Source organism: Strix uralensis, chromosome 11 (assembly GCF_047716275.1).
Source record: "Strix uralensis isolate ZFMK-TIS-50842 chromosome 11, bStrUra1, whole genome shotgun sequence".
NCBI classification, from domain to species: domain Eukaryota; kingdom Metazoa; phylum Chordata; class Aves; order Strigiformes; family Strigidae; genus Strix; species Strix uralensis.
Window position 1 is genome coordinate 25,583,943 of NC_133982.1, and position 27,387 is coordinate 25,611,329.

A 27,387-nucleotide genomic window follows, 5' to 3' on the forward strand; every position below is an offset into this window, starting at 1 on the left:
GGCTCATTTGTTTGTTTGCTTTTTACAGGCTAAAAGCCTACTGCTAAATATCTCTGAATTGTTAGTGCTTTAGGTAGAGAGAATCTGAAACTATCCCAGTTTTGTTCTTCCATTACTTCTGGTAATGATAGACAATGGATGACAGTAGTGTGAGGCTGTTTACTTCACCATGAAGTACAAAGAAATACTGTGCTTGTCAGCTTGTATGCAAAATCTACATGTCCTGAAGCCTGCCTTGTCTTGCATAATAAAGGGCTACCAGACAATTGTATTGTCCCTGTTTGGGATTGGATTTATTTTTATCCATCAGTCCCTTTCTTCACTGTCATGGCTAAATTTGGAAGCGTCATTGGAAGCTGCAGCTAGGCATTTGATGGCAGAATATGGAGATATGTATAGACGATTTTTCTTTTTCACTTGGACACATGGACAAGAGAATGAAAATGAGATAACACTCTAGAAATTTGTGTCACTTTCCCGTCTTTGTGGCTTTCAACAGAGTTTGAGCAGTGTTTGGTCTTAAACTCTAATTGGTGCTTTGGCTGTTTATATCCTCAAACTCTTTAATTTGCTTATGTTTTTAAAGTGTCACAACCAAGAGGTGAAATTGTTTTTGTTTCCTAAGCAGGAATACATAGCATAGCAAATATTTTTTCCCCAGAAAAAAAGTAGGCTGTAAAGAAGCCAGAAGGGGAATTTGCTCCTGTATGTGATGGAGAGAATCAAGCAGAGACTTGTGTCAGGCCTGGGTCAAAAAATATAGGTGCAGTGAACGTGGGGCTGTGGTGCACACTGAATCTAGGACAGTGACTATTTTCTCTGCTGATCTGCTGCTGCCAGCCCACTCCCATCAGCATACCAGAAGTTGTGTCATAGCAAATGTGGTTCATCTGCTACAGGTGGCTGATGTTACAGTTTCTCAGCCTCTCCAGCACTAATTGCTTGATTTTTGGTGTGTACTAGTTAATCAACACCTTCATTAAAACCAGCGCTACATGAAAACCACAGAAAGAATTCCACTGACTTCTGTGGTTACTGTTGTATTTGTTATATCTTATTTTATAGTGTATAGTCATTGGTGTTCTGTGTATGGATTTTGTTGATCAGATATGACTTTGTATAATGCCTGTGTCACTTCTGATTTTTGAGATAGACACCTAAATTCTACATTTCAAGGAGCTTAAAAGTTGGAATGTGTTAAACTGATTCTTATTTAGCGTCATGAGTTTAAGAACACTCACGTCTATGTCTTGGCATAGTTTCCCTATTTTAATACTATTTATATATGAAACATCCCTAAATGTAACATGAGTTTCAAGTGCTGTAGAGGACTATGAAAAAACATAAAAACATAGCTAACTTTTGTCAGAGCACAGTAACTTTCCTTGGTGAGATCAATATCGTAAATTTGTCATTTTACTGAACAGAAAATATGTGACCTAAGTAACAAGGTGAATGTTCTTTTTCCTTGCATAACTAGTGAACAAACAAAAGATAACTGGATATTTCAGAAACCTCTGAAATGTGACAGTTGTCAAAAAGATAAAGCCTCGCTTAACTGATATAGTTCTGGTTAAAAGAAGAGTTTTTAGATGGTGTAGGTAAACAGAAGATCATGATTTAGCAAAATTTTAAGGAAATACAAGTACTAAACCCAGCATTGTGCTAATCGTTACATTAGATGTCCTTTTTCCTCAAAATAAGGTACCTCTTCTGTCTTTCTGCTTCCAATTTTGGGGCAGGGGGAAAGTATAAAGTATGGGGGCATCTGACATTTATTTCAAAAACTGATGGAGATAGATTAGGAAGCAAATCATCCCTCAGTGTTATTTACATAATACCAATAAAACGATGGGCAATACAAAAAGCAGCTAACAACTCACATTTAGGGTTTGTTTTTATAGTGTCTTTGCTTCACCTGCTTCATGCTACTTGTGCTACTTCCTTGGACAGAGATATAAACAGGATGCAGGTCAATTATCAAGACTTGGAACCTTGGAGTGTAGGCTTCTGTTTTAAATATTTATTAATTAAGTAAACACAGTCTGTGTTTCTTTAATACATGCTGTGTGATCACACCAAGTGCAACTTGACTGTTGCTGCAACATAGACAACGCATGTTCCTGGAAGCTGCTATAGTATTCACGTGCAGCAACATGATGTGTTCTTGCTGTTACCTTGGACTGTCATATATAACTGACTGTAGGTAAAAAGAAATACTCACAAATTGCTTAAGCTAAGTCTGCCTTTTCAGATCAGCAGCTCACATTAGAAGGGCACTGTGCTTGTTCCAGTGCAGCAAGTGCATAGGCTGGTGTGGAGCAAGAACTTCCCTGTACTCCGGAGCTGGCTGATATTTTGACTGTAAACAGCAGTGGTTAACTGATTTAACGAAACCTTCCATCTTCAAGCACTTTTCTTGTTAGCTTTACAGTATTTACTTGCTCCTAAGTACTTGCATGTATTTACTTACTCTGTTATCATCACTGAGATCTCACTGCAGATCAGAGTGGGGACAGGCGAGGACCTTCTCAGAAAAATATCTGAGTTCTGAGAGTGAATATGTATGGGACATAGAGGAAAACAACAAAAAGTATTTGACTTTAAAAGCATTTTGTAGTCCTTGGGTGTATAGAAAATCCAGGATTTGTGGAAGAGGAAACATGGGAGAGAAAGGATGTGACAGAGGAAGAACAGAGGACAGGACAGAAAAGGAAGAAACACTGAAGGGAGAAAAATAAAGGTGGGTGGAAATAGCTTAAGAGAGGAGACACACTGGTGGAAAGTATACTTGATGCATGCTTAGTGATGCAGTTCTGTGGAGCAGTTTGAGAACTGAGCCATTCAACAAGGCTTCTGTTAGAGGCAAAGGTGTATTAATAAAATAGTCAACAAGCAAAGTAACCCATCCACCTCTCAACCCTGCACTGAGAAAAGTTTTCTGATGGTAACCCTTCCTCTAAGAGGAGACTGCATCAGGTTAGCCCTTTTTTTGTCAGGGCATATGCTGAACCCTGAAACAAGGGGTTACTGAGTGGAAATTAAGAGTTACTAAGGAGAGAAAAGGGGCAGTAGAAGGTCAGCATAGCTGGAATAGAACAGCAAGGAAAAAGACTAAAGAAATATGAGAGCGGTTATTTATATAGCTGTTGGTTCACATAGCTTTAAATCAAGCAAGAACTGTACTGAAATTTTAACAGGTGCTTGCCTAGGGATAGTGGTACAAAGGAGGTATAAGGAGGAGGTAAAAGCAATATCCTGTATTTTGAGTATCACACAGTAGAACTGGAACACTCAACAGAGGATGGTGATTCTTTTAATCTTCTGAAAGAGAAGTGACAAAGGCATCTTGGGAGGCTTGTGCAAATATAGACAACAGGCAAGTTTAACATTGTTGCAAGAAACCTGTCTGGCTTTGTGCATGCTTAATCCTGCATGTACTGCCCATTATGATGTAAATTTAAGTGTGTTCATCTGTGAAATATCTAAGTGCCGTGGGTGATTCTCCAGCAGCAAACTCATTGGTCTGAATTTGTAGATGTTTTTTACTGGGAAGAAAATCCTTCAAAGCAGTTGTTAGTAATGTGTTTATAATATTCTAAAAATAAGGAACTTGGTCATAATTTTCTTACAGAACTCTGCAAACAGCACTTTAAACAATTCTGCTAATGTTTCAGAAGCACAAAGGATCTTGGTAGTTGCTGGTATTCAGCTGTTCACCTCATAAACAATGAATGATCATGGGTAAAGGGTATGGATTTATGAACTTAGTGTCTGGTGCCTTAGTAACTTCTAAACAATTAAAGTGATTATTCATTTGGTTATCAGGAAGATGGAAACTTGTATGTAATCCCTTTATCCAGATGCAGGGGAGGAGCTGTGATGAAACTATCAAAGAAACTGTACAACCCTGGAAGCAAACAAACACAAAGTTTTGAGTCATGTCCCCATCTAGTTTCTGCATTTTCTCTACTCTGAAGAAATCAGGTGTGAGGTTTTGTTTGTATGCATCCAAACAGCAAAACAAAAACCCCAATAACACATAATTACAAAACTCCTGATTATCAGGATATGAAGCTTTACATACAATGTTTTCAAAGTGCACAATGATATCTTGTATAAGTAGGGCTGGTTGCTCAATGTTTTTCCATTAAGTGGTTTTAAGGCTGTCTTTTTAAAATGATTGCTTATAGCTTTGTTGTTCTTTGCCTGAAACATTCTTTATCAGGTGTCTGCTCTGTGATTGTTCCCCTCCCAGCCCTGCACACACACACACACACACTCACACACACCCAGAGCTTCAGCAAAATGGTTAAGCTATTAATGATATGGTAAAGGAAAATGTGTGGCATTTACAGTGTTGAGATAATCTGCCAATGTGGGAGGGACACAATATAAAATATGTCTATCTTTACCCATTCTTCCTAATGCAAGTAGATTTTCCTGCTCATTTTGCCCAAAGAAGTATTTATTCTTACTTTGTCAGCATAGTTCTGTTAGTTTGGCTGCTAAAAACTGAAAGTGCTACTGCTTTAGACTGCAGATGCTATCATCACCATCTGTCATGGTAAGGACTGGAAACTCTCTAGGATGCAGCTGCAGATAGAAGATGCTGAACTTCATCTCTTCCAGCCTCTGTTTGGTGTCAGAGAGAGTATTTAGATACTGCTTAGACTCTTAATTTAGTAAATAATCTCAAAGTTTGTTGGTTTTCATACAGTGTCATTACTGCACAACAAAAACAAAACCAAACATATTCTAAGGTCAATGTAGAAAATATTCTCAAATCTACCCGTATCCTGGTATATCTATCATGAGAAAGAAAGTACAGTGAAATTACCTGTAACTGATTTGTCACCAGCACTGGTCTTTCAAAAACAATGTGCAAAGCTAAGCAGTAACAGCTCTGTGTCCAAGGTTGTGTCTTTCTAGCTTTCTATTCAGAAATAATAACTTATTTTAGGTTCCTAGTTTGCAAATATTCAAAGTTAGATAAGAATATTTTTTCCCCTTCTTTTTAAAAAGTTGTAATGTGGATGTCTTCATCTAAGCTAGTTGTTTAAATTCTTTGTAATCAAGAAGAGAAATTAGTACTTGTGGAGACTGACTCATTTCAGATGATTGCTACAGAATGATATTTCTCTGGGTTGATTAGAAGGGAGGCTAGGTGAGTAGTGAGGTCAGATATTTATTTACATGCTGAGGGAAATGATTCCTACTGCTTGCATGAGTATTTTTCTTGCTAAGTGTATTGATGAGATGAGTAAGAGGAGTCTGTTGCAAAGGGTGCCTTAAAGAAAGATACACAATTATTACAAGTACATTTTACAAATTTCTGCAGATCATTAAAATAACAAATGTAGGCACTTCAAAACAGCCTTTCTATTTACCTATCAAGACCTGATTTCAAAGTTTTATGCTCCTACTGTAGTTAACAACACTGGAACACCCACATGAATGCTGTTTCATAGCTTTGCTTTGGCTCTTACAATGTCAGTTCTACAACTTCTGTAAGAGAAATGCAGCCGAGAAATGAATGTTTGATTGTTTTGGAGGTCCTTAGCTCTAAATGCGAACTGAAATTCTGCTTTATTTCCCAGATAAACATATTTTCTGACCTCTGTTTCAGAAACCTTGAAGAAGAAACTGATAACTTCCTAAAATTTTTTTTAAGCTTGTGAATTTTTATATTTCCTGCAGCAGGGAGTTTGGGGAATGAGGGGCAAGTCTGTGGTTACAAGAGTTTAAAGGGAACTGTGAGAGCTGACAGTGCGCTGGAAGAATGTAGAAAAGTAGCATATGTTGGTGAATGAAAATCAGCCAGGATAACTTTTCTCTCACGTGCCTCTACCTCTCCTTGCATAAATCCAATTCATTGTCTCTAGCTGTACCAATAATCGCTTTCATTAAAGTCGGTGGAAATTAGACATGTCGATCAATTATAAACTGGTCATTAATCTTCCCAAAAACATGAAGGTTGATAGTTTGGCCCCGAAAACTCAGGAACTAGTGTTCTTGGTACTGTTATGCTTTCACTATAGTTGGCTGTTTTTCTTGGCCCTATGCTACTGTATTTTTTGTTTGTTATTTTTTAATTCTAGTACTGATTTTAAAGTAACTTTTATTTTTTTTACTTTTAAGGAACTCTACCATGTACCAAATGGCATGTCTCCAGGGAGGCTGTCTCATGGGATGGTGTATGGTGTAGTGCACCGAACTGACAACAACCATAAGAGAGAAATGGTGGTTTATGGCTGGTCAGCTGATCAGCTGAAAGAGGAGATGAATTACATTAAAGAAGTGAGTTATGCTTTCAGCTTCAAAAATTGTCAAATATCATTTACATATATTCATGTAGAGCTGTGAGTGTATGTAGGATGACTGATGTCTAGCCCAACGCCTGAATTTGAATTGCAAACCTACTCTGAAGCTAGAGGCTTGCCTTGTTAGTACTCAAGTTGGAAAAAAAGCATGCTATATACTTGGGAACTGTGTGGTCCAGACTCATGGCCTCTCTGCCAAGTGATACTTGTTAATGCTTGCTGGCTGGGCTATAGCTGGGCAAGCAAACTGTCAAACAGGTCTTGGGGTTCCTGTCCTGAAGCCTTCATGATTTTAAATGTGATACAGAAGAAACTATGTAAGCAGACACCTGAAAGGGTAAAGTCTCTCTCTTCCTCTGCTTCCCCTGTCCCCAAACCCCCACTTTTGAAGAGGCTCCTCAATTAGGTGACATAATAAAATCACTTGGGTATATTTTGGGGCAACCTTAAAATAGTCAGCCTAATAAGGATGACACTGTACTACTTTCTCTGTGCATGTTCATTTATCGTAATTGGCAGAAGCTCTCCTGAAAGAAAGAAGAAAAAAAAAGAAGCAGTTCTGATGCTGCTGGTTTCTGTGTTTGAAACTCAGTGTCTCTTTGCCTGTCAGTCCTTGGCTCTTGGGCTTCGGCAATAACCCCCCAATTAGCCTAGGGCAAATAATTTGACCTTCTCTTTCCATCTGCCTTCGCCACCCAGGAAGCTGTTGGTCAATGGTTATTGTGTTACGCTGATTCAAGTGCAGGCTGAGTTGGTATAAAAGGGAGGAACACCGAGTCAAGCCAGCAGTGTAAGAGACTGTAATTATGTGTGCTCTTAACATCTGCCTGGTCTCTAGCTATCAGCACTTGCCTCTCTCCTTTATTACTCACAGTTTGTGAGCTCCCAGCAGTCAGTTACCATTCTCAGGTTCCTGCACTCACAGTTGGGGTATGTCACTACTGCAGTGCAGGCAAGGCACATGAGCTGCCTTAGCTGCTGGTTTCCTGCCTGGGTAGTTTCTGCCCTGCTGGGGTGGTGCCAGGGGGTGGGTGCACTGGTAGGCAGCAGGTCCGGCTCCCCAAGCTGCACCATTTCTGGTACCGGCCATAGATTGCTTGGGCCGGGACCCTCTCCCTGCCCTTTCCTGTACACAACAGGCTTGTGGCATAGAGGGACATCTCAGACCAGGTGAACTGCATGTCTTGCATGTGTGTTCAGGAAGAAGTGGGAAAGACAAGGGAAAACACATACTGGCCCTTGCTCTCCCGTCTTCTGGAAGCTGTATTCAGCTGTACTAATCTGTGAACTTTGGCCCGCCAAATAAGTTTCGTCTTTAAAAGCAGCATCTTAAACAAGTGTCCTCAGCTTATGCCACATATATGCAGACTTAAATAGACCAAAAATGATGGGCTATGTCAGAACTGCTGGCGGTTCCTTCTGTATCTGAATCAGATTTGCACCTTGGAAGAGAGTGTGTGTGTGTGCATGTGCATAGTAAGGGGTGCTTTTCCCAAGGTGAAGTGCAGGAGGCAACTTCATTCCATGTTTCTCATCCTAAAGGGAGCACGTAGTTTGGGGTAGGCTTGTGCCTACTGTTGCATAGATCTGGTGGGCAATGCCCCTCTTTCTGGGAGGGAGTGGGTATACTGCAGAGCTGCTAAAAACACACCCTCTTGTATAAGGCCCTGTAAATGTTTTACCCTCGCTCCTTCCTCAAGCCTATGCAGAGACAGGTAAGATCACTGCCCTAGTTTATCTGCAGTCAGGGCGGGGACAAGGAGGAGTTTGAATTACGTAGCCGGAAGGTGGACTGTAGGCAAACATTTAACTAGTGTTTACAATGTGTGCTCTTGAGAAAACTGGTTCTGTTCATGATTGCAATGGCATGTAAACCCAAGCTGGCTTTCAGAATGATTTTTTTCTGTTAAATTTAATTTTTTTTTTTTTTTTTTAGAAAGGCAAGGTATAATTTACATCCATAGTTCTTAAATACTCTGTTTTTCAGATTTGAAATTGCATTGGTAAATTTATGCTAATATCTTGTTTAGCTAGATACAAGCTTAAAAGTCTGAAATTAAAGGGGTTATCTTCAAATGATATTCAGGAAAAACTAATTAACCACTTTAAAAAGTATGAAGGTGTATTAAATCTGAAGGTGTATTAAATCTGAAGGTGTATTAAATCCGTGTGTGGATTTTTTTTTTTTCAGAAAGAAAACATCATATGCTCCGATTAATTCTAATCCCTTTAGTAATCAAGTTAGAATGAGTTACAGATAATTGAAATTCATTATTTAAATTATTAATTTACAAGTGTTTAAGTGTGTACAGGGAAGTTTAGAATTACTCAGATGTTTATTTGTATCATCCCTATGTAGACAAGTCTGGAGACTTACGGTTTTGTCTTGTTCTTAAGAGTAAATTGTTGCTGATGAAAAGGTGGATTTATAATGGAAACTACTGAAAGTAACAATGAAGGACAGAAAAAAAAAATAGTATAAACAGAATTATCAATAAGTTTGATAAAGTTTTTTTCTGACACCAGGTGAGAGCAACTCTGGAAAAAGTAAGAAAGAAAATGTATGGTGAATATGATGAAATGAAACGAAAAATACAGCAGCTCACAAATGAACTGAAAGTAAGTATATGATCATTTGTAGGGAAAGCATACAAGAATAACTGCCCCAGTTGTTTTTGTTTTGCTTCAGCAGAACAGAAATATTTTCTCAAACCACTCCAGTTCATTGTTTTATGTGACATCTGTACTTTATTTATTTATTTTTCCCTCCAGGAAGGTAAAGTAGGACAGGGATGCTTTTGCATATGGAATTACTAACTGCCTACTTCTCAGAAATAAAAGAATGATCTTGATAGCATTGTCTGTGTGTATCAGTAATTAGTGGAGATGTTTGTACCAGTAAGCTGCCAGGTGAATTGAATAAATAACTTAGATAATTAAGAGCAATGTGCAACTTGGTGTCATTTCAACAGACTGCTCTGTTTTACTGACTTTATTGTTTAAACACTATAGTAAAAGAAGTAGCAATATTCTTTAGTATTAAAGTGCTTGACAGTTCTAAAAATCACTTACCTTTTGGTTCTTAACTGAACCTTTCAATGGTCATTCAATGACCTCTCTTTCTTCTGACATACTGCTTTAGCAATAAAAACTGCCGCAGTCTGTAGAGGTATCCTTCATATTAAACTGCTGATTTCTTTGGTCCAAAAAATCTCCTGGAAAACTTGCTGTGGATTTTATATTCAACACTGATTTTCACAGTCCTGGTTCAGATGAAGCTCTGGGCATGGGACTGGGACCCTGACTTGTACCCTTCTGCCATCCTCATTTGGAGACTGTCAGTTCCCTGCATGCTGTATTACATATAAAGATCAGAACTTGCTGTTAAACTGGTACTTGTATTCTGTGGCAACTAGTCTCAAAAAAAACCCCACAAAAAACCCCAAACCAAACCCCCTCAAAACCCCCCCGAAAATCACCCTGATTGGAGCGGAGGAGGGAGAGAAAACTGAATTTCTGTAAACTCTGTAAAATAGTCTTAATGATGCCAACAAGGTGAGTCTCCCGCCCAGTATGCATGTAGACAAATGCTGATTCAGATGCAGTTTTGTCATCTTTGCTGCTGATCCTTACTGAACAACAGTGGTGATACCCTGCGCTTCCAGATCTTCTGTCAGACCAGTAGAAATCCTGCATGAGTCTGAACATTTCTCTTAATTAGGGATTTCTGACCAGCTCTGACAGAATCTCTAGTTCTGCAGCAGATGAGCAGTTTATGAAGCACTTCTGATGTAAATGGCACATTATGAGACACTCTCCCTGCTTTTTTAATACTTTAGACTGCCTGAAACAAAGCACAAGTGTTGTTCTACCTAATAATATATGCATTGGTTGGGTTTGGGTTTTGGTTTTATATGACTGCCATCTTTCATGCTATTTGGGGATTCTGTTTAAAATCCATTATATACTCCTTCCTTCAGCTTTGAATCACTATGCTTTTTTTCCATCAATTTCCAGGACTACTTTTTGTTCATAAAGTTTGTTTGGAATTTGTACTTCCAGTATCCTGCCCTGGGAAGTATGCTTCTTCACACAAGTTCTTAGCTTGTAATTTTGTTAATCCATCCAAAGCATTTCTGCTTTTGTTTGTTTGTTTGTTTTTACATGAGCACATATCCATATAGGGTTAACAGTAACTACTTGGCTTCTGCTGCCTATGCTGACCTAATCTGGGTATGACTTGGTTACTAAACAGTCATTGTTCTCCATATCAGTCCCTAGTGTTCTTATGTTTTTATCAAGAAACAGATCTGGTCCATCTAAGAATGTGAGTTGGGCTGGCCTCCATTAGTAACTTTTTTTTTCTCTCTTTGTTATTGGATGGTTCATAATTATTTACACTGTTTGGGTTTCGGTCTCTTCTTAAATTATGTAATTTTGTGCCTTTTTTTTTCCCCTGCAGTTTTTAAGCGTGTGTGTATACATAACTGAAGATGACAAATTTTCACACAACAAAGCTTTCTGACCTCTACCTGCTTTGTATTGTTTCATAGATTCATAGAATCGTTTCGGTTGGAAAAGACCTTTAAGATCATCGAGTCCAACCATTAGCGTAATGCTGCCAAGTCCACTACTAAACCATGTCCCTAAGTGCCACATCTATATGTCTTTATGTCACACCTATACCTCCAGGGATAGTGACTCCACCACTTCCCTGGGCAGCCTGTTCTAATGCTTGACAACCCTTTCAGTGAAGAAATTTTTTCCTAATATCCAATCTAAACCTCCCCTGGCACAACTCCTTGTGTCTTCTTGATGTTGCTTCTTTACATACCTGATTAGTCAGTTCCTTCTTAATTAAGGCTATTCTACAGTTCCCCCAAACCTTTTTAGATTTCCTCATTTCTTGCATTCTTCTGCTTTTCACTCTGATATTTTACAATCTGCCCACTCTACGTATATAAACTTTCTGAATAGACACCTGCCAAGTGTCCTCTTGTCCTTTCAAATGAACAGCGTTTACACTGATAACAGACTAGCAATAAACATAGATACTGTGCTTTATTTCTCTTAGCATATTTGGATTCTAAGTTTTGTTTGTTTGTTTCTGAGGTGCAAGAATATGGTTTGAAGCCTGTATATTTTAAGCATCCAAGTGCTGTGAAAATTAACCATGGGGTCTTTCTCTTCTGTAGCTCCCTTTGAAAGAATAGGTAAACATGATCATTATTCTATATAAAACTTCTTTTTTTCTTCTGCTCAGGTGACAAATGCTCATCAGGAATCCTTAGAGAATCATGTGCGAGTGCAGGCTGCAGCCTTAGATAGCTTTAGTGAAATGAACAGCTCCTTGACATCAGCATCAATAGACTTGCAGGTACATTTTAATAGCCGGTTCACAGCTGACAACTGCCTTTTCTGACATGGATTTAAAAGCATACATAAAACATGGATGACAAATACAGATTCCAACACTAAACAAGCCCATAAAGTACTGTCTTGGATATCTAAGGCAGCTAATTTAGGAAACTAAGAAAAAATAATTCCAACACCTGTGGTTTTTAAATACCTGTTAGAAATAGTGTGCAATAAAAGAGATACTGATCTGCAGCAGACTGATGCCACTAGTCATGTCTCTACAAAATACCTAAGGTGAAAATGTGATTTGTTCCGTACTGTGCAAACCAGTACATCTCCTGACTTACTCCTGCCTTCACTGGTGACAGAAATGGATTTGGCATGTTTGGATGCTAAACACTTATGAGAATTTATATGCATGTGAAATGTAGGGGGAGGAAGAGGGTGGGAATTAATTTTCTGTTTTAAAGACTTCCAAATTCCCACGTATCTCAGCTGAACAACTTAATGCTCCTGCTTTCTTGTATGTCACAGTTTTTCTGTCTAGTGCATTTAATATGTATAGCATGGCCCTTGGAGAGAAGAAAGGAAGGTTGGTGGGAGTAGCATTCATACGGAAATGTATCCGTGTGCCTTTCTCTTTTTTTTTTTTATACTGTTCCAGGACTTGATTTCACTGAGCATGTTCCTCATGGAAATACCTTCTAGTAAACTGAATACGACAAAAGCCATAATTTTAAATGTTAAAACTTGCAAAACTGTTCACACTGCATTGGTACATCAGGAAATTCTTAAATGTTCTGTCTGTCCCATAATGTATTGACTATATTAGTTCACCAAATTATTTGTGATTTTTAATATGTGGTTTGCCTCTTTCTTCTAGAAAACTCTAGTGGATGTTACACTGGAGAACACTGATATAAGGGAACAAATAAGGAATTTAAAACATACACATGAGCAATCTATGGAAAAGCTGAGAGAGAAGCAAAAGCAACTGGAAACGGCACAAATTGAAAATCAGTTACTGAAGTTAAAGGTGCAGTATATAAACTTCCCTAAAAATATTGCACACTAAGGACATTAGGAGTATGTTAAATTAATTCCTTGGCCTAATTTGTAAAGGGTTCTTCACGCCTTCATCATTCCTTAGAGCTGCCATATTCCTGTGAATCAATACTGTTTTAATAACAAAGAATCTCAGGAGCAGTCTTTCCATAACTCTACACAGTACTGTAAGAATTTCTTGATGTTTTATTTGTTTATTTGGTACTGCACAATTTTTAATAGGTAATCTCTTAAGTTTTATGAGCATATGGTCAGTAGATATGTGCTGTAACAGCAAGTGTATTGGAAAGAGAATTAAGGTATTTCTTTCAGAGAAATGCAAGGGAATAAAATACAAACTTAGGTGGTTTTATATGCCAGAAGGCTTGACTCTTTTCTCCCCTCATCTGTCAAATGTATTCCTTTAATCTCATTAAAAAAACAAAAAACCCCCTAAAAAAACCCCAAACAACAACCAAATAAACCAATAAACCCCCAAACCAACAAAAAAACCTCTTCTGGAAACCTTTGTCTCTCAAAATTGCTCGAAATAGACTAATTTGGATATAGTACTGTATCATAATTTGTCACTGTGAAATTAAAATGATTGCTGGTTTATTCAAGTTTAATTTTGTCAAAGATGTTTCTTTTTGGCTCTCTAGTGACTTGCATTCATGCTTAATCATGAATGGCTAAAAGAGAAAATACTAACTTAAATACTTCAATAATACTTCAATATTCAACTTCAATATTCAACTTCAACTTCAATAATACTTCAATAATACTTCAACTTAAAATTCATGTTCTATTTTCCTCTCATAGTGAAGATTTGCAGGCTATAAAAGTAGCTGTATTTTGTACCTGCTATTGTCAGCAGGAGATAAAAGGAGGGAAAAACCAATTAAAAGAAGAAAGCAAAGCTGATGCAATTAAGATTTCAAAACAGAAATTTGGACTTTACGATAATCTTAAGGACATGCACCAACAAGTCAGGGAAAGGTATGTCTGCTTCTAAGGGCAGAGAACCACAGGATAAGCCCCAGTTCAACTGAATGCTTAAGGATTTGTTTGTCTTCAAGCATATCAAGGTCTGCAGAATACATGCCCTGCCTTAATGAGGAAACAGTTTAAATTTTGCTCTCAAAGTTGCAGTTTTATGACAAAGTTAGTGCACGAAATACCACATTGCAGTCTTTGAAGGTTAAACATAAAATCGTGTACCAAAGACGCCAAGACATCTGGGATTTCATTCCAGGGGTGAATGTAAGAGGATTGTGTGGAAGCTGGGAGATCAGCAGTTGAAAAGCAGTAACTACTGTATGCCATGATTATTTTCTGGAAGGGAGAACACACCCACGTAGCTTATTAAGTAGGTTTGGTTTATTCATACAATCGTAACAATAACTGAGGTTAGAGATGCTGTTTAAGGATACTATAACAGATGCCCTGATGCATCTACCCTTTTATGCTTGTTTTTACTCTTCTCGTAAGCAAAGGAATGAAGGAGAGACAGTGCCAGAGACCATACTCCAGTTCAGTGTATCTTAGTGGGTTTTGATCGTTGGCTTTTTCTGAATCATATGATTCTTTCAGGCTTCCTGAAATGTGGAAGGTTTTGTGTTGTACTGAAACTTAATTTAACTCCGCTCCCTCTCACAAAGTGCAGGTTACTACCCCTGCCCCAGTGCTGGTCCAGGTGAGACACCAAAGGGGGCAACTGCAGTACAAGTGGAATACTTCAGAGCTCAGTCCCTTTTCAAAGGATGAAATACACTGTTGTTATCCTACAGGGTAGTAAAACAGCTTGTTCCCATTCTAAGATAAACACAAGGCTTTAATAAATCTTTCAGTCCTTGAAATGAAAAAAAACCCCAACCCCCAAAACCTTAATCATCAGAACCAGGTATTTTGTAGCTGTGTTAACTGTAGTGATCAGCAGGGAACACTTTCTTCTTCTCCCAGATGACAGTATATTCCTCCTCTTCCTGACGTTTTTGTAGCACCCACAGCATTTCACTATAACCTTGTCTGATTTATAGTATCTCTAGTAAGAGAACTAAGTCTTAGACTAGCTATTTTACTTTGCTTTTATTGTGGTTTACAGAGTAGATGGGTTTAAACTGTGAATATCCTATCTGGTATGTGATCACTGAGGGTGTGGTTCAGTCAGTGTTTTGAGCCAACAGAAGGGGGAAATCCTGTCTCTGAATTAGGATTCCTGCCTCTTCCCTGTAGCACTAGTAAAGTTTCTGGTCCTGTGGTTAAAAATTAACCCTTCCACACCCCTGAGTATATTAATTTAAATCTGATTCTTCCCTGTTCTGCTTTGCCTCATGGTCACCTCAGTTCTTATGCCTACGCAAAGAGCAGTATGTGAAAAAGCAAGAGAGGAGGGAGCGTACAGCTGTGTCTTCTAGGTAACAACACGTACCTGGGTCCAGCTTAAAGTAATTACTGCGTTGAGTGTTCATGGCCATTTAGAAACAGGAGCTGAGTCTAGCACATCTCTAATCTATGCTTCTGTAAAGTGGGGGAAGACAATATCTTTTCAGTGGGGAAACAAACCAAGTGACTTGGAGGCTGTTATGGAAGTAACAGTAAAGAGGCACAGCCTGGTCTTGGATAAGCAATGACTAGTTAAATTCAGACAACATGAAACTTGATGAAGTGGTAACTTCTACAAATTCAAATGACTTATATACTGGCAGAGTGTTGCAAATGGTCTTGATGCTAATGAAAAGCTGCTTCAGCAGTGTCAAATTTATAACAAGGTGGAGCTGAAGTTCAAAGTGTTACTCTGACATCATGTGAACTCTGTTTCTCTTACTGCCAGCAGTGCTGTACTGACTGATGGATCAACTTTCCCCTGTCATAGGTGGAATCGTCACAGGAAGCCAATGCTGAAGTCATGAGAGAGATGACAAGAAAACTGTATAGTCAGTATGAGGAAAAAATGCGAGAAGAGGAGCAGAAACATAAAGCTGAGAAAGAAATCCTCCTAGTACGTATAGACAGTCTGTAAGAGTAGTGCTTCACTTGGATGTCAGTTCTCAATCACTTACTACTCCAGGGTTGACATGTGTTCATTCACTCTTGTCTCTGTGACTAGTCATGCCACAGTTACTAAGCTTTCCAAACTTTTGGGGTTGTAGGGCTAAGAAAAGAATGTGTTCAAACACAGTAACAGTAATGATAATGTAGATTTAAAAATTTGAAATAGAGTAAGTTGGTTTCTTTAACTTCTGATTCCCTAAAAAAAAGGAAAATATAAGGTCCAGTTTTAGTGATAATTTAAGAATCAGTTCACTGGATGCTCCTGGAACAAGAACTCTTCCTGTCCTGTGGCTTCCCTCTACCCCCAAGTAAAATTTTTCTATGAGCAGTTAGTTATTGGATTTTTCTAACTGATAAAGATAGATAATGACTAAGATTGAAGGTGGATTCCCCAGTCTCTTTCTATTCATGTTGTTTTATATGTGAGGAAAGTACAAAGCTGAACATGGCAAACTTGGGTGTTTATAATGCTATCTTCTGCAACGGCATATTTTTCTTACGCTGTTACTTCACGATACCCTCAGAAGGGAAAATAAATATCTAAGAAATGGGTAAAAATTTTTATCAGATTTTCGTAATGATGCTTTACAAATACCTATGCACTTCAAAATCTCCCAGATATTTTGTTCTATACAGTTCATGTTTAGGCTCACAGATCTTCCAGACTTCTGGGCAGGTGTAGTGAAAAGCTTTGAGCTCTGCTTAAAAGCTATTAGCCTGGCTCTATGTCCTTAAAAAAAAAAAAAAAAAATCCTCATTAATATATTGGATGTTAATGTGACTGTGAATGTTCTTATCTGAAGGAGGAAACGAATCGGCTTCTGAAGGCTATTGAAGAGGCAAATAAGAAGATGCAGATTACAGAAACAAGCATACAGGAAAAAGACCAGCGAATCGGTGAGCTGGACCGGCTGATTGAGCGCATGGAAGAGGTATGAGGTTTAGTTGACTGCCGCCTTCAAAGGAAATGCAGAAGTGCATGGAGGAAATTTGATTTTTTTTTTAAATTTGTTTTTTAAATTTTTTTTTTGTCTGCTGCTTAGAACCCTGCTCAGTGACATACTATTGCTGTTTGCGTCTCTACTTAGTTATTGTATCCATAGAAGTAAATGGACCTGGACTACCATAGAGACACTGATTAAGTGATTTTTATATCTTTCTAGTGGTCTTTACAGTCAGGGCTGTCTAAAGTGTCAAAATTTATTTAGCAAATTAACCATTACTTTAAAGTTTGTAAAGACCATTCCATCTTCCTTCAGTGTGCAAGGTCTCCTAAGCCTAATGCAGTAGTGAACATAAATGATCCAAAGTCTCTTTGAAATGCTGTTGACAGGTTCATTAAAATGTGTTTTAGTTAGGAATAGACCTTACTATTTAGCTATTTATAGTTCTGATTGGAATTGTATCTCCAAATTTCTCCACATGGGGATGAAATGCTAAACTGAAAGCTTCAGACTAAAATGTTTTGAGGGTTTTTTGTGGGTATGTAGCGGCCACTTAATCTTCCATGCAGATATCTATCTTATTTAGATTATGGCTCGGAATACTTTGAGGAGAAAAGAAAAATTCATTTTTACTGCCTTTTAATCCAAAACTTAGGTTCTTCCTTTCCTAGTAGCATTAAAAAACTTTCAATTATTACTCTCCGTGGCTAAATATTCCTTACCAAACTGTAATTGAGAGCACTGAAAGCAGAAATGGTTTCAGACATTTACCTCCTGTGACACTGGCAGCACTACTGCAAAACTAGCTGTAGCAGTTTTTGCATTGCTTCTTTTTTATTTCCTGCTTTTCCTTCTTCTCTTTTATGGTCTTCACTCCAGGGCAAAACTCAGACTAGTAGTCAGGTGATTATTATTTTAATGTATTGTTAAACCTAAGAGTATCACAGTACCTCTCCTTGCATCTGAATACGCTCCATCTGAATCTCTTGTTGAACATTTTCAGATATATGAAAAAGCTTTATATCTTCTGTCTCAAATAGTTAGGGTGAAATTTCTTCTTTGTTTTCTGGTGTAATTCACCTAACTGACAATGAATGTTATTGTTTAGTCCTTAGACTGAATAGTGTCACTCTAAACGGTGTAAAAGCAGCCCTTTCAAAAGGTTCCAATGCTTTCGGATGTACTTTGATATTTCTCATTTCTTTAAATAGCAGGCATCTCATTGTCTTTAAAGAACTGTGCTTTGCTATCTAAAATACAGAAGCAGAGAGCATTCTAGTAAATGGAGGGAATACAATCTTCTGTTCTTACAAGTGAAGTGTTTTTTCATGAGCTTTAATTTAGTATACTAAATATTTGTTACTGAGAAATAGATTTTTACAAGCCAGTTTTGTTGGCTTGACTGGTTAGTCTAATGTGCATTTGTACTGAGCCCCTTTTCTCTAATGCTTGCAAATCTATTAGTAGAATTAGTGATTACGCTGAGAAATCATTCAGCTTAATATGCCCCCTTAGTAGCTTCATTAACTTCATCTGGGATTCAGTCTACAACTTGTATTATGCAATGAATAAAGGATTGCAATGGAGTTCTTAAGTACTGATGAGTTTCTTCATATTGGTTATTTAATTTGCTCTTATCTGGCTGCATCTGAATGCATCTTAAATTCCTATTAAAGTAGATAGCAGACTCCTCTGTTAATTGGTGTTGACTCAGTCCCCGAGTCCTCATAGATCTTTGTGAGCACCGTGCTGGTGGACACCTAAAAATAAACAGAAGTATTTTGGAGAAGAAAATAGAGCAATACCTTTTATCTCAGTCTTGGATTGAGAGATCTTTTTGGAGGGATAACATGGAAAACTTGACATTTATGTAGTTAAAGACTTTGATGACATCTTTTTATTCAGAATATTCAGTTTCAAGTACAACTGTACATCTTCGAATAGAAAACTGAAAACTCTGATCTTATTTCCATGCATAGCTGGGAATTTGATTTTATTATGCGTTCTGTGCTCCTTAGCTATAGGAAATGCATTAATTTTGTTTAATCAGTTTCTATTTTAATTTCACAAATAATCTTTTGAATTGGAATTAAATTTGCTTTGTGAAGCCTTTACATTTTGATACATGGAGAATTGAAGGATAACATTTCTTGTTTAGGAACGTCACCAGCTACAAAAGCAACTTGAACTAAATGAAATACAGATATCTGGAGCAAAATCTGAAAACAGCTCTGACAGTGAAAGGTGAGATATGTCTTTTCTGTGGAACTTCTAGTTTTGCTAGGAAACTTTAGGGGTTGGTTTGTTTTTGAAGACACCTGAATTTTACTTTTTCTGATTTTAAAACTGTAGTCTGGTAGGGATTGTCCGTCTGAATGTAAGTTTATTTACAGTATAAAATAGTGATAGGGTGAATTTTTGCAACAAAACCCACTTTCATGCATCTTTCTTGAAAAGTTGTTTGCAAACATGCAGAGTACATTTGAGACGAAACAAGCTGTCACGTATTTGTGGATTGCATTTTTCTTAAATCTGCATTCCCAAATCCAGCACAGTATGATCTTGACTATGAATAGTTTCATTATCTCTTTCTAGACGGCTCAACACAATTTCAAAAGAAAAGACATTCTGTATACTGTATTAAAAAATGAACTCTTGAGGAGAGCAAGAGTTTCGTGTGTAACTGCCAGAAGTGTCTTTTTTTGTATAAAAGAGGGAAAGCAGGGAATATATTTGAGGCTTGGAGGGACAGGTCTACACATGTGGTGCATGTTAGCATATACACATGAACAAAATGGAGCTGCAGAATAAATTTGTCATGTGGCATCACAGTGCAGAAATAAGCTATGAAGTTATTTGGGGAAACTGAGGGTGATATTGGCAGTGAGACCTCTGTAAATGGTTGTTCTCAAAAGCATGAGGCTTAAAAGATCTTGTGGTGTGGTGGCACCTGGATGTGCTGTTTCTGTCCAGAGGTGGCATGTGCATCCATAACTACCCTTTGAGACTGACAGAGCACCATGACCAGGCAAAAGAAAGCTTCGAGCAAAGCCAGATGCAAAGTTTCAAGAGAAATCTATCCAACACTGAAATAGCGTGACTGCCATTGGAGTGAAAATTGCATCTGCCACTCAAAGGTTTATATGACACTACTTGAGTGGGTAAAGATGAATTATAAGCACAGAGTGAATAATTGTACTTGATTACTACTGGTGGCACCCAGAAATTCAGTTTTAAGGTTTGGCATCCCACTGTTCTTTAGAAGCATAAACATAAAAGGAGGTCCCTGCCAAGAGCATCTCATTGCCTAGTTGTATTGATCTGTAACCAGCTTATCCGGTTTCAGGGTGATAATGGCTCTTCACAGCAGCCTGTTACAATAATAATTTAAAATGAACAGATGTCGCATACAACATAGAATATGGAGATGAAAGATAATTGCTTTCTTCCTTTACCTCTGGATAACAGATACTCTTCTCGCTTCAGTGAATCCTGCCCCATCCACTCAGCATGAAAAGTTATGCTGCAGTAAAAAGGGTGAAGGCAGTGTTCAGACAGGAATTTCTGCAATGCAAGCAAGCACACAGTTGCAATCTACGCAGCAATGAATCTGTGTTCTGGTGCTGAAGTTTGTTCTTAAGTTCTCTTTACCTGTCTGTACCCAACCAGACACTTGAGCTCCACCTGAAGAGGGACCTCTGTTCCATTGCTATCGGAGCTTAAAATTCTGAATCTTTCCATGAGAGACCAAGTATGTGTTACAATTGCAATCAAAATGTAATTTGAGGTTTTGTGAGACCTTAATATGCAGGATTGAAAAACCTGCAGCAATGCCTTGATTTTTTCGAGTCCTTGTCAAAGTGCTGCAGTTACAGTTCTGTAGAGTACTTCACTGTTAATGGAGACTCTTTCTGGGGGTAAGAGAATACAATTCAGTCATTCACTAGAATCATGACATACAGTTTGCCATCTGCTGCTCTGCCTTAGAATGGTTGTTCTGTTTGCAGCTTCGACAGTTTCTTCTGCTGTGCACAGACCAAGATGAAAAAAGCCTTTTTGTTTTTGATTCCTCTCCTCCACTTCTCAAATTCTGTCCAGTCTTAAACCTAGGAGTACAGAAGTTTATTTTTTAAGAAAGTGATTGCTTGCTTTCAAGAATTTCAAGAATTGTACATTTAGATAAAAGTGGAGGCTCCCATGGCCAATATGCCAAAAACTTACTAAAAATCTTCCCTCCTGTTTCTTTACATATTCTAAAAGTACTTTTCTGGCAAGCTGTCAAACCAGCTTGTGGCAAGAGTTCTTGTGGGTGTTCAATTTCTGTGTTAAACAGATTTGAAGAAATGCAGGATCTGTCTAAAGAGTCATACATACAAACTTAAAACATCCATAATTCCTGCTGAGTGTTGATGAGTTAATACTATTCCAGTTAGCATTCTGCTACTGTTGGCAACTTTGCCAAATCCTTGACTCAAGGCTTCCCTGTAGTAGGAGAGCTTTTAAAAGGATGCCAGGAAATGTACTTCCTGGCTTCAATTTAATATGTATTTCCAAAAAGTTTGCAGGTGGTAATAAGTCATGATAAATGTGTCTTTCTGATGATAAAGATCTAGTTGTCTAAATGCTTTTCACTTCAAGGAAAAACAGACATCTTAAGGAGATGAGCTTTCTCACATTGTTTAATTGTCAGCATTTTGGTCTCTGAGTAAGCATGCCAGTATGCAAGACAAAGGTGAGTTAACTGGGGTGGAGACAGCCACTTTGAGTAGAAAACTACTATTAAAATGTACTTCGGACAAATTGACATCTGTCAGTGCAATTTGACCTGCCTATCTCTTGACCTAGTCTTCCTGATTTATGGTGGGATTGTGGGGGTTGTTCTTGTTTTGCTTATACTGCATAGCTCCCCACTTACATGCTTAATTCTTCCATGTTTTGCTAGGTCACAGCATTTGGAGGAGGTAGCAGCTAGCCTAAGAGAGCGAATCAAACATCTGGATGATATGGTCCACTGCCAACAAAAGAAAGTCAAGCACATGGTTGAGGAGGTGAGATCTAGTAAAACAATTCTGAGTCTTTTGGGAACACTGATTCTTTTAGTAGATAATCCAAAGACAGTTCTGTTCTGTGTGCAGTTTCTTTATGCCATCTTAGTTACAAACACAATGGAAGATGAGTTAAGCATCTGGAGCTAGTGAAGCAGAAAGACTTAGGCGAAAGCAGTTTAATCCAGGGACTGTGGGTTATATACTGTGATCTTTAGGCTGACACTAATTCTGGAACTCTTCATGGTAATCCAGGAAATACAGCATACAACTTGCAACTTATTTTGAAGCATCCAGAGGGTAACTGTAGAAACAATGCAGACTAGTCATTAAGGGTCTCCTTCCTGTACAGAAGTGGAAGGCAAAAACTGCCTTTTTTTATGTGGTTCCTCACACAAATAGGTCAGCAAACACAGTTTTTCACCACTCATCTTTCTTACCTGTGTCTTGGGACATCATCTTTATTGATGACCTAGACGAGGGGATCGAGTGCACCCTCAGTAAGTTTGCAGATGACACCCAGTTGGGTGGGAGTGTTGATCTGCTCGAGGGTAGGGAGGCTCTGCAGAGGGATCTGGACAGGCTGGAGCAATGGGCAAAGGCCAGCTGCATGAGTTTCAATAAGACCAAATGCCGGGTGCTGCACTTCGGCCACAACAACCCCCAGCAGCACTACAGGCTTGGGGAGGAGTGGCTGGAGAGCTGCCAGTCAGAGAGGGACCTGGGGGTGTTGATTGACAGCCGGCTGAACATGAGCCAGTGGTGTGCCCAGGTGGCCAAGAAGGCCAATGGCATCCTGGCTTGTATCAGAAATAGCGTGGCCAGCAGGGACAGGGAAGTGATCTTACCCCTGTACTCGGCACTGGAGAGGCCACACCTCGATTACTGTGTTCAATTTTGGGCCCCTCACTCCAAAAAGGCCATTGAATGACTCGAGCGTGTCCAGAGAAGAGCAACGGAGCTGGTGCAGGGTCTGGAGCACAGGTGTGATGGGGAGTGGCTGAGGGAACTGGGGGGGTTTAGTCTGGAGACGAGGAGGCTGAGGGGAGACCTCATGGCCCTCTACAACTCCCTGACAGGAGGGTGCAGAGAGGGGGGGATGAGTCTCTTTAACCAAGTAACAAGTGATAGGACAAGAGGGAATGGCCTCAAGCTGCGCCAGGGAAGGTTTAGACTGGATATTAGGAAGCGTTTCTTTCCAGAACGGGTAGTCAGGTGTTGGAATGGGCTGCCCAGGGAGGTGGTGGAGTCCCCATCCCTGGAGGGGTTGAAGAGTCGGGTTGACCCAGCGCTGAGGGATCTGGTGGAGTTGGGAACTGTTAATGTTGGGTTGATGGTTGCACTGGATGATCTTCAAGGTCTTTTCCAACCTAGACAATTCTGTGATTCTGTGATCTTGGCTGATACAATTTCTTGTAAAATTTTAAATGGCTTTCTGCTGGAAAGCTGCTTTAAGTTACAGGCTACCTATGCACCAATAAACTGTTTAGCAGTCAGAAGGCTGTTATTGCAAACATTTCTGTTTCTCCCAAGTGGAAGAAAGAATGACGTAGGAAATAGGTAAATTAAGTTTAAATTGAAGCTTTACAAAGCAGACTGACAGCACTATTACACTGAGCCTTGCTATTGCACAGAGGATAGACATTAATGAAATTTTATTTGTATGTGGACATCACACATTCACAAGATCAAATGTTTGGAAACCATTCTAACCTAAGGCATTTTTTCTGCACTCACAGCCTGCTTATAGGATTTCTGATGAGACATGGAGTTTTTCCATTTTTGTCAAGGTGGTTTTTACATATATATATAGATACACACACACACACATATATATACACACCCTATATTTATATACATATTTACCTATATCTGGTTTGTTTTATAAGATTCTGATGAAGTTCTTCTGTATGATCAGATGTGTAATAGTAAGTCTCTTTTACACAGAGAGATGCAAAAGTATCTCTTTGCATTAAAGTTCTTCTGTCATCAGTATAGTATAGAAGACTGGTGTAAAGTCTTGAGGTTTTGTTTATACTTCAGCTTGCCATTTTCACTGTCTTCAAGCATCATAACAGGTGGTCTAAAACTGAGCTAACAATCTTTATACCATGGTACTCTATTAAGGAAAACTTCTCCAATCTAATAATCCAATCCATCTAATTAATGGGTTATGGAAACAATTATTTAATCTGGTTTGTAACTCTGTAAAGCAGCCATCATATTATGAGGTTTTTTTTTTCTAACCAAAAGTTCAAAAGGACTTGTCACTTTGATACATGTGGCAACCCAGATGATTCTAGTAATATATGAGGATGGTGGCCCAGACCTTGCCCTTTATTACTAAATATATTTTAAACTGCTCAATGTAACTTGACCTCTAGTGGGTTGCATTGGTATAACAAATACTTACAGTTCCATGGGGGTGTTTTGACAAAAACAGGTATAAAGCTTGAGCCAGTTATTATTATTCCATAAATATTAGGTTTAATGGGTGAGTTTAGTTTGCTGATTCCTTGTAATGTATCTCTGCGGGTGCCTTCATAGACACAGAAAGCTCTTCTAGATCTTTTGGTTATCCTGTTTAACGAGTGTTAGGTGACCAATTCACTACTTAGCTCTCAAATACATCTACTTCTAACTGATGTCTGACTCCCTGCTTTTCAAAATCAATTAAATATCTGTACAAATCCTTGACTGCTACGTTGCCATAGGGACTATATTTTTGCTCTCTCCTTTAGTCCTTGTGTATTTTAGTTTTTCTTTTAATTCAGTTTCCTTGAGAACTGCATGAACAGCTGTAGCTACATCTGTATTTTCACTAGTAAGCTAACTAAGGACTCTTGTAACAGAGGTTTGATCAGGTCAGATGGTACCAAGTACATTAGGCACCTAAGGCTTTTTTCATTCTGTGCTATCAGTGGTTTGTGTTTGTACTGTGTTTGAGGAAATATCTGTGATATAGTTGGCATGCACTATTTTAATGGACTCTTTTAATTAAAGGCCTAAAAGTTAGCAGCTTTAATAGTGCAGAGAAGAGTAGCTGTCCACCATGGGGGAAGATAAAAAGCATTTCAGATGTGTATGCCCTGAGCTATCCACGCATGTGGTATTCTTCATGATTTTGTGCACTTCTCTATGTAAATATTAGAGAAGTATTTTCAGGCTCACTTTAAGCAACACTTACTAACTGTGCCATAGAAGCTGAGAAATTGGCAACAAAAATGCTTCTTAAAAGGCAGGCCGTTGGAAAAGGAATGCTGTCTGAAGAATCTGTTCTGGAGTTAAGTTAAAAACTAGCGAGCAGCAGCACTAAACGTACTTTCTAGAATAAATAGGGAAGGTTTTGTAATTGCGCTACTCTTTAAGTCCCAGAAAGTGTGTTTGTTGTGATAATTTGAACGCATGTTCTCTTTAAGTTAATCAAACACAGAATGTAATAGCCAGGAATATCTAGAAAAGTGTCATGAAAACCTGCCACATTACTCATTATTGCAATACTTTCATGGCTGCTATCTGTAAAATAACATCTCATCTTAGGGTTTATGAGGGTATTATAATGATCAATAACTTGCATTTAAATAATATAATTGAGAAAGAAAGAATGCTCAAAGCAGCTAGAAAGCCTGCTTTCTGAAATGCTTAGTTTCTCTGTTGCATGAGAATAGACTGAGAACAGGCTAACTCAGAAGAGAGGTGAAGAGAAAGTAAATAATCAAAATTATCAGCAGTGCTTCTGTTAGAAGCTGAAACAAAGCTACATTAGGTGAGAATGATGGCTAAGCCAATGCTTGCTTGGCTACAGGATGAGCTTCATTTAGTATTAATCTTGGTGTATTCAGACACAGATCTGAAGTATTAATGAGGGGTTTATTCTCTCAGGGTTTGTGCTGTTATCTCCAGTTTAGACGAAGTGCAGCTAAAGAACATCATTTCAAAGGGGTGCTGAACAAACAAGATATGCTGCTTCAAACTCATGTGGATAACTGTCAAAATTGAACAAGTACTGAGATGAATCTGCTGGCTGAAAAATCACAAAGTAGATTGCTCTTCAGGCCTTTTTAGGGAAAGATGATGGATCATTTACAAGTGAAAGATGCAGGGCATTCTGTAAAAGAACAGCAAGCAATCAGGAGGAAGAGAAAGAGAAGCTTTATAGTGGACTTTTGTGATGCAGTAGGCAGCTTTAACACCTCCAGTGCTGTTATGATGGCATTTAAAAATGTGTTAGGAGGCTGTGGTCAGTACTAATCTAGGCATTCATGAAAGGGGATGCTGGCAGAGAAGCACCAAGTGTAGGACGAGTATTAAAGCCTTCCTTTGCACAGGACCCATCTTGTTGGTACTGAATGCAGTAGATATGTGACCTGTGGAATTAAGCCCAGACAAAGAAGAACAATGACAGTTCAGTGTACTTACACTCTTTAGCAAAGAAATCATTTACTTCTGATTATTTTTTTTCTCTGAAAATAAATCCTTCCATCTCAGGGATTAATAGAATCTCTTTCAACTTGACCTAGTCAGACCAGTCATAAATTAAATAGGAGCATGGAAAATAACTTTCAGAAGAAAATAAATGGAAGAAATAAAATAGAAGTTTGCTGGTGTCAGTGATCTTCAACATCTCTCTGTGTTAGATCCCACGCACACCCATTTTTCAGCCTTGTAGGGATTCTCTGCTGTGAGAGCCAAGATTGCAGCCCATTAGAGCACTAGCTGAGCAGAAAGTTACCCTGCATAGTCTTAAAGCCTCATGTTCTCATTAGAGAGAGATTGCAGATGATTTAAGGTTGACAGATTTATCCCTGTGTTGAACTTGTTTGTTAAATGAATCTATTTGTTCCCAGCTTAGTGCAGTACTTTTTACATGAAGTGCTGGCAGTTGAAAGTACAGGACCTGCATTTGGCAGGTGTGTAGAAACCCAGCCCTTTTCTCGTACTATCTGTACATAGCAAGCTTTCAAAAAAAAAAAAGGGTGAGAAGAGACAGATGGCCAGAGTAGGTCACCCAGAGCTCAGTGGTGAAATCAGTGAACATTAATAATGGTAGAATCAATTACCTTTTTTTTTTTTTTTTTACCCTTGCCTTTGTAGCCATCTTAAAGTATGGCTGGACAGGGAGAGGCTTTCAGAGACAATCCAGGAAAAAGCCAGTTCAATCAGAGTAAGAATTTGCGGGGAGACTCACAGTGTGAAAGGTGGAAGCATGCAAACTTCAGGCCCTTCCACTAAGGAGTTTCCATGCAGAGATGGAATTTGGCAAGCAGATGCAGGCAAAGGCATTATGGGGGGGCATGGGAAGCTGCTCCCACATTGCTTCTTTCAGGGTTGAAATTGCTGTTGTTCTATGAGGGGGGCGAAAGCTTGTCTTTTATCTATTCAATGTGTCAATCAGTTTATCCTGTCTGTGCCAGTGTAGGAGATCGGAGAGAGTTTAGTGTAAGATAAAGCTAAAAGTCTTCAAATGAAATACAAAACATCAATTTAAAATCAGCAACAAAAGCATTCCCTGGCTTGATCTCAATTTCAAACCTGGAGAGATTTAAGAGAGCTTTAGTTTTGAGATTTGTGGAATTGACATTGAAATGGATTGCAGTTTTGTGGCACAATAAGCTTATT

At 38.6% G+C, this 27,387-nt stretch overlaps 1 protein-coding gene across 3 annotated transcripts in view; it reads left to right on the forward strand.

Annotated features, from left to right (window-relative positions):
• Positions 1-27,387, forward strand: part of MYZAP (myocardial zonula adherens protein) — a 65,341-nt gene that overhangs the window by 13,117 nt on the left and 24,837 nt on the right. For all 3 annotated transcript variants that reach the window (XM_074879986.1, XM_074879984.1, XM_074879987.1), the window contains 8 exons: positions 6,142-6,300; positions 8,850-8,942; positions 11,587-11,700; positions 12,565-12,717; positions 15,601-15,726; positions 16,583-16,711; positions 18,882-18,967; positions 21,666-21,771. In XM_074879986.1, the coding sequence (XP_074736087.1) occupies positions 6,142-6,300; positions 8,850-8,942; positions 11,587-11,700; positions 12,565-12,717; positions 15,601-15,726; positions 16,583-16,711; positions 18,882-18,967; positions 21,666-21,771 (966 nt within the window). The remainder of the gene's footprint in view (positions 1-6,141; positions 6,301-8,849; positions 8,943-11,586; positions 11,701-12,564; positions 12,718-15,600; positions 15,727-16,582; positions 16,712-18,881; positions 18,968-21,665; positions 21,772-27,387) is intronic.